General features: G+C 37.0%; 1 protein-coding gene across 1 annotated transcript; it reads left to right on the forward strand.

The window, feature by feature from the left end:
* Positions 1-263: 263 nt before the first annotated feature.
* LOC581556 (somatostatin receptor type 2) lies at positions 264-3,375 on the forward strand. The gene has a single exon (XM_011671933.2). It carries the CDS (start codon positions 658-660, stop codon positions 1,843-1,845), a length of 1,188 nt encoding a protein of 395 aa, XP_011670235.1. The 5' UTR covers positions 264-657; the 3' UTR covers positions 1,846-3,375.
* Positions 3,376-8,457: the final 5,082 nt, after the last annotated feature.

Raw genomic sequence — 8,457 nt, forward strand, 5'->3', positions numbered from 1 at the left:
AACCTTCAATACTACCCTATCAATTCGCGTTCAGGCTGACGTGCCTAGTGCTTAATAGCGAACAGCATCCAAAACTCACTGCTGCAGGCGATTCGTGATTGGCTAGCGGAGCAACTATATGACTGCATCACGTGACAATGAGTACCCTCCTCCTTCACGCAGCCGCACAATGTAGATTTTCGCGCGGGAGCAGTGTGTCGCCTGCATGTGTATCATAAATGTTGCACGGACCACTTCACTTTTTCATTTAGTGACGAGTTGCGTCTTTATAAAGACGGTGTGCAGGGCATATCTCATCTTATTCGGGAAATATAACTCATGGCAGAATATTGTTCGCTGTCACTCTTACGTTTGTGTGTGCTCTGCATAACTTTAAGTTGATGTGTCGCTCCTGTAAGGATCTACAGCAGAAGGTTTCCAAGGTGCCCAAGTAACATAAAAAACCAGGAATAACGAAAACAACTCTTGTCTTAAAGATACCAACTTTTCAAATTCTTTAGTGGGTTGCAATTTTCGAGGCTGAACGGAGACTTGTGATATTCATCCATTTCTATCGACTGGAAGTTTTAAAAAATTGAATATGTTTTAGAATTCTGAATGGTGTTTTGTTTGTAATCATTTGTGAATTTCTTGAACCCTACTTGAACAAGAGTGAACATGGAAATGGAGCAGTATCAGCTGAGTACGTCACTAATGGTGACGAATGAAGAGATAGAATCGATGAATGGATCGAATGAGACGGCGATGATGATGATGACGTTTCCAAAGGCAGAGATTCAGTGGATGACTATTGGTATTCCTATAGTCTACGGCATCATCACGTTTACAGGTCTGGTCGGGAACGGCTTAGTCATCACGGTGCTTCTTAAATACAACAACATGAGAACCATACCTAACATTTATATATTGAACCTCGCCATTATGGATTTTTTGTTCGTGTTGACTTTGCCCTTTCAAGCTGTTCAATCTGCTTACATGGCGTGGCCATTCGGAGCGTTTTTGTGTAAACTGATAGTAGGTTGTGACTCAGTGAATCAGTTTGCTTCGATCTACACGTTAACTTTCATGAGTGCTGATCGGTACATCGCAGTGGTGTATCCCCTATCGTCTATACGGTACAGGACCAAGAACAAGACCAGGATCTTCTGTGGACTAGTTTGGGTGCTCTCCATTCTACTCACTCTACCCACCTTTCTCTTCTACAACACCAGGACCTTCGGCGGGGTTACTAACTGCTACACCGTGGACATTTCAGACAGGCAAGCACATTTCTATGCTTATTTCAATCTTGTCTTAGGATTCTTACTACCTCTTGTAGTAATTCTTATGGCTTATACCACTCTGCTGTACAAGATGTTACGCAGTAACCTTCCCTTGAGGTCGGATGGAGCTTGTAGTGCGGCACAGAGAGCATCCAAGCGGGTTTCTCTTCTAACCATCTCTGTCATAGTGGTATTCTTTGTCTGCTGGATGCCGTTTCATATCATGCAGATATGGCAGGCCATCGGTTGGACCCGTAGTACGGCTGTTCGTGTGACCTGGTCCCTCGCCATCTGCTGGTGCTACAGCAACAGCTGCTTCAACCCACTCGTTTACACGTTCATCGGCGAAAACTTCAAGAAGAACCTGGCAGACATGTGTCCCTGGTGTTTCCCCGAGGCAAGCAAGTTCGACCGCAGCCGTACTCGCGACAGCAGTACCTACACGCGCGGTGGCACCATGCGACTGCACAATGTCCACAACGAGTACACCACTAGCCCGACTATCGCCCCGTCGACGACACTTGGCAGCGATGGCTACAGTGAGAATTCACCCAAGATACAAACCTACACCTTCAGCACCTAGTCATTTACGTCAGACTACCGTTCATAGACGTAACTTCAGTCTTACAAATTAAGAAGTAAAATGGGATTTGAATTGATCATTATTTTGATTGAACTCGAAAGCATCCCCTTTCTTTGGGGGATAAATTCACTCAAGATGTTATTGCTAGTGTTCTCGTGCCTAATCCATGAAGTCATCTAAATCTGAAGGCATCATATTCAGGTCTTTGCAACTCAAAATGAATATCTTAAAAGCACCATCGATGTGTTGTTATCAGCTTTTTAAACTAGGAAAAGTGGTATTTTCTACGATTCCTTGATGTTTCAAATGAAATAAGCACGTTCTAAGGCATCAACGACAAACACTCACCTGCAAAAAATATCAGTATGTTTTGACAAGAAATGCAGAACCAAGAGGATATAAAGCTCGACAGAACGGCAAATTCATTAGTAATATTCAATGCTTTATAAAAATTCAGTCGACTGCATATGTGCTATTTCTTCGAATAGGTAATGTTAAATGCTCAAACGTTTACTGCTTTGAGTTAAACTGCTTATGTTGACCAAATGTTTTTAAACTTTATAATTTTAATTAGCATTCATTTATTACAAGGATGCCTTTTAAAATTTAAATTTAGCAACTGTAGCGTAACTGTTCCTGTTATTTACATACGTATTATTGGAGAGCTAGAAACAAGTTGGTATCTTATAGATATCATTTGGGTAATAAATATTTTCACTTTTGAGGGAATGTTAACAGATGATCTCTATTAACTATACAATTTTGATGAATATGTCTCAATACAAATCCTCTGGTCCTAAGGATAATACCAATATCACATAAGTTGTACACATTGGATTCGATTTTAATATCAAGATAACAGAAGTGATATTACAGTAATATGTGTTTTACTACATTAAGACGAAGAAGAAAAATACTGATTTGGAAAAGAAAAATTTCACTGCGGATCAATTCATAGGATTGTGTACTCTTTTGAGGTATTATTTGCCCAAACCTTCAAGTATTGAAAACAAGATCTGCGCATGTAATTTGAAGACACTTGTGGAAGTCAGAAGGAACCTCTCCGGAATTGAAACTTTTTATGACTAGCTTTGCTCGATCTCATTATAATAATAACACAACAGTGTGATCCTCTTACAATCATTCAATCCTATAATTGGATATAAGCGCCCGAAATTGGAAGAAAATACCAGGTTTGATTGAATAAGGGGGTTGTATAAACTTATTCAGGTTAATAAAGAAAATGGAAACACGATTTCTTTGTCTGATCGGAAATGAATTGATTTTTTATACAACCGATCATCCGCTTTTGAAAGTGTACAGATCTTATGATAAGATTTCGAAATTTAATGCGCTCAAAAAGTGTAAGAAAATACTAGAACACCGGACAACTTTTGTTTTTTGGAATGAGTGTCTGTACAGTATATATTACTAACGTTGCGAGCATCATAATGTAAGATAACTGAATACAACACCTGCGATGACGACGACGACGATGGCCTCCACCACTACTAGGCATGCTACTACTACTACTACTATTACTACTTCTACTACTTATATACTACTACTATTACTACTTCTACTACTTATATACTACTACTATTACTACTTCTATTAATAATGCCATTACCACGATTACTAATGCTCGTTATACTTTTGTTACTACAACTATACTTTTGTTGCTACAACTATAATGTTATTACTATTACAACAACTACGGCCACTACTACTGCTACTTTCACTGGTACTCCTAATACCATAGTTCCCCTGTTTCCATTTCTACTACTACTTCTGCTACTACTACTGCCACGACCACTACTAGTACTTCTTGAGCAAATTTGTTTTCAATATATTTTTCCTGCACAAGGGTAACACTGCTAACAACAATGGTACGAGTAATTAAACAGTTACTAATGCTTACTTAAAACTAGAACTGTACAAAAGTAAAGAGATAGATAGTCAGATGTGTTTCTCATATACATTTCTCTAAAACCTGATGATAGTAATGTTAACAAATAACGAACCCCTTTTTTTCTCTCCTTCTTTTCTTGCTTCTCTACTTCTCCTTCTTTTCTTTATTAATTTCTTGTTTTTTTTGTTTTTTCTTCTTCTTTTCATTCTTCATGTTCTTCTTTTCTTCTTCTTCATCGTCTTCTTCTTTTTCTACTTCTCTTTCTTTCTTGTGTGTGTTTGTTTCTTTTTCTTCTTACTTCTTCTGCTTCTCTTCCTCTCTTTTTTCCGTTACTCTTTGTACAAATGTCACTTTTTCTACTTGTTACTAACAGTGCTACTATTACAGACAATATTATTGTAAAATGTAGAAAAGAATTGCTTATCTTTTTTAATAAAAATAATCGATGGCGTATTGTATATAATCATATTTTCTATCGATATCTTTTCAATACTGCTTAAGATATGACATGCAATCGTTTTTATATTTACTTAAAGTTATAATTACCCATTTACTATTACGACATTAAGAAAACGAAAATACACTGTTGGTCATAATGGTGGAATAATTATTTTTACCCCAGTTAAGGGAAGGATTTAAAAAAATTATTTATTTCTAATAGATCTAGATAATGGCATACATTCTCAGATTTTATTGAATATTAATTTGCGAGTGTTTGTTTTGCGTGACTCCTAAATCATATGTGTGCTCCTATGCTAATCAGCTAGGGAACCTACGTCCTTAAATCATAATTGACAGTAATGAGGATTAATGCCTCATAAAAGGGCACTAATATAGCTGATCGACACGATTTTTATCCTGGGGCCTCACAGTAATGAGGCCATTGCTTAGCCCCTGAATCATGACTGTACGCAGTGTTTGCTAGGGTACGCGGCCCCTTCCACAAATCCCCCAAAACGAAGAAAATGCAATAAATTATCAATAATTCATTGCATTTCCCCCCGGCCCCCAACAGGAAAAATTCCTCTGTAGGGCCATGCATTATGGTTCAAGGCATGGCCACAAAGAGGAATTTTTCCTGTTGGGGGCCGGGGGAAAATGCAATGAATTATTGATAATTTATTGCATTTTCTTCGTTTTGGGGGATTTGTGGAAGGGGCCGCGTACCCTAGCAAACACTGCGTACAGTCATGATTCAGGGGCTAAGCAATGGCCTTGTTACTGTGAGGCCCCAGGATAAAAAATCGTGTCAATCAGCTATATATTAGTGCTCTTTTGTGAGGCATTAATCCTTATTACTGTCAATTATGACTGAAGGACGTAGGTCCCTTAGCTGATTAGCATAGTAGCACACATATGATTAAGCAGTCACGCAAAACAAACACTCGCAAATTAATATTCAATAAAATGTGAAAATGTATGCCATTATCTAGATCTATTAGAAATAAATAATTAAAAAAAATCCTTCCCTAAACTGGGGTAAAAATAAATATTCCACCATTATGACCAACAGTGTACTTGCACCGGATTTTAAGCACATGAACAACGATCATGACTTTCACATGTTTCATTACGACACAAAGACTTTAAGTTATCTTTAATACTTTAATACTACCAAAAAAGGACCTTTGCATTTATTGCCTCTGTTTGTACACTATTTTATTGACCATATCATGTCTGCTGGACGGTGTATACCATTCTGAATACCCATATGCTAGTACCTTAATTAGTAATGAGCAATTGCTATTTCTACTACTTCCTACTACTTTAACGACGACAACGACGGCTACTACTACTACTACTACTACTACTACTACTAGCACCACCACCACCACCACCACCACTACTACTAATACTACTACTACTACTACTATTACTACAACTACTTATACTACTACTATTAATGCCACTAGAACTAGTATTACTAATACTACATTACTACTACGACCATTACTACTGATACTACTACTACTACTACTACTACAACTACTTATACTACTACTACTACTCTGGCTACTACTGCTACTACTACTACTGCCACTACTAATACCACTGCTACTACTACCAGTAATCTACTAGAATCACTGCTATTGGTATAAACTACTGCATTATTTACTATTACTCATACCAATAATTAGGATGAGCTATATACAGCGCCATACTGACATCCGCTGACGTGCTTGAAAATATGACGTAAAGTTGTTATCCTTGAAAACCGAATTTGTTTCTTTTAATGATGACTTTGCGTTCAGCAGGCGCTTCTTCTAACATTGCTAATGTTATTTATGTGGCCACTGTGATTATTGCTGCTCCTACTTGTACTTCTTAGACAATCACATCGACTTACTGTTATTACTACTTCTTTTACTAAAGTGTATTACTATTGCTGCTTCTACCACCACCGCAACCATTACTACCACCACCGCTACCACCACAACAATCACCGAAACCACCAATACCATTGCTACCGCTTCTAGTACTACTACTGCTACTTGTCTCACTAATGTTCTTCTACTACTTTTATTTTCCTATACACTGACACGACTACAATAGATTATATCACTATACTTTTATTGATACTGCTACGTGTGATTTCAAACAACCAAAAATGTTGTCGGCTGTTGATTGTATTCGAGTTTCTTCTTTATAAGTTCCATTTTTATTATCACGTAGGGTATACCATTAAATCATGATTTAAGTAAAAATGAAAACCGTGTTTCTGACCTTGACACTGAATATATTGCAACACATTCTTTTAACTTAAACTTTTTACTACCTCCAAATATTCCATTGATTTACATTTATATGCCAAACCTTCGTGGGTGTGAAATTTTGATCTTTCTTGTGGGCGAAATACTCGGTCGCAACTAACCAAGCATGTATTACATTAATTACATGCCTTCTAGTCCTTCATCTGCTACCATTTTAGTCTAGGATGAAAACCTAGGATGAGATTGGCAAGAATCCTTTATACAGTACAATGTATTGATACCAGAAATGCTGATTTCATTCCCCTTATTTCTCGTATATTTCTTAGAAGGAGTGATTTTCTTTATGAGCTTACACTCCTCTTATTTTTTTTTTAAATCTCGTAGGGTTTGGTTACTTAAACTTCGGTCATTTTTCTCTTTCTCTCGGTGTTTTAACTTCAACATCCGTTTGAAAAGGCAACCGGTGTGAACGCAGCGGCCAAATCAGCCATCAGCGTTGATTCGATCGAGGGACTCTGAAAATGAAATTAGCGACCAATTTTAAGTTTTCTTTTAGCCTGTGGGGGAGTGAAAATGAGGAACGTTTTGCCCGTGGGTTTCAACGTTGTTTTTTCAATGATTCGCTTGCTTTTATTGGAATAGGACAAGAAGGGTGGGGGATGTGTAATTTCGATAGCGCTGACCGGCGAAAACATTGGAATAGCTCGAAGAACGGAGAGTTTCCATTAATTGATGAGTCTAGCCAAACGACTGTGAATGGATGATTCAGTTAGCAGTGAATTTCTGTGAAACAAAAGCCAAGTAAAGACCAAAACAAAAATCGTTGCATAGGTATAACCAGAAAATTTACAATGATATCGTTGATGGACAAATCCGCGAGTGGAATGTTAAGATGATTGAGATTATAAACGGTTAAAACTGTTTTCAATTGATAAAAAGTTCCATACTAAAGTTTACGTGATCAAAATTCTAAAGAAGAACATTTTATGCTACCGTTCTGAATACTTATGACATACTCAGATGTCAATGAACTTATCATGCTTTGAATTAAATATGATGTTTGTTTTCAGTTAAGGAATGTCCTCGTAATTGAAGAGTGTGTACGCAGGACACGCAAACAGACCTATCATTGATGATTCTTTTTTGTTTTTTGTAATCGTTTATGTCATCACCATGATAAATAAAATTGTGTACGCCACTTTCATTACCTTCATTTTCATTTCAATTTCTGATAATGACAAAATAATGTTATATCCACTCTGTCCAGCTGTCGTTAGTGTATTATATTCCAAAGGATTTGATCAAAACAATCATGTTACCGTAGCTAAGCATGATATAAATTTGCAAGATGTCTGTCTTATTCATATTTTCTTAAATGTTCTGTACATAATGTCAATATAGTATATAATCACAGACGTGTTTAATTGATGCTATATGAATTATATTGTATACAAATCACTAGTTTTTAAGCAAAATAGCAGTTGAGTATTTTTTGTTAATGTATTGATAAATGATGACAATATTGAATGTGTATTGATGGATGTAAAAATTGTTGCGTACACTTTTCGTTTCGGCCGTCCTGTGTAGTCTCAGCAGTTATTCAATTTTCAAAAGGGTATTAATGCTTCTGTAAGCCTGCACAATCAGGAGCAATCGTGTGTAACTAAGCTGCATACATCTTTGGAATGTTTGTTGTCGTAACATTATGCAGCTCACCATGTAATCACTTTACATGCGCATAAATATTGTGTCTCACCCAAAGATATCCTCGCATCCAATGCTGTAAATTAGTTTTTTTACATTGACTGTCATGCACGACCTTTAGGAAGCTGGCCCGTGAGGCTAGTACTTCACTGTTAAGTCAAGTCGAGAGTTCGTTATGTCTACTTTGATGTTATGTATTACCATATAAACAGAACAGGGAAAGGGTTCAGTGTGAAAGACCAGTCATTAGAGTTCGGTTTAAGATTGATTATGATCTGCTCATTC

Source organism: Strongylocentrotus purpuratus, unplaced genomic scaffold (assembly GCF_000002235.5).
Source record: "Strongylocentrotus purpuratus isolate Spur 01 unplaced genomic scaffold, Spur_5.0 spur5_scaffold_9, whole genome shotgun sequence".
NCBI lineage: Eukaryota > Metazoa > Echinodermata > Echinoidea > Camarodonta > Strongylocentrotidae > Strongylocentrotus > Strongylocentrotus purpuratus.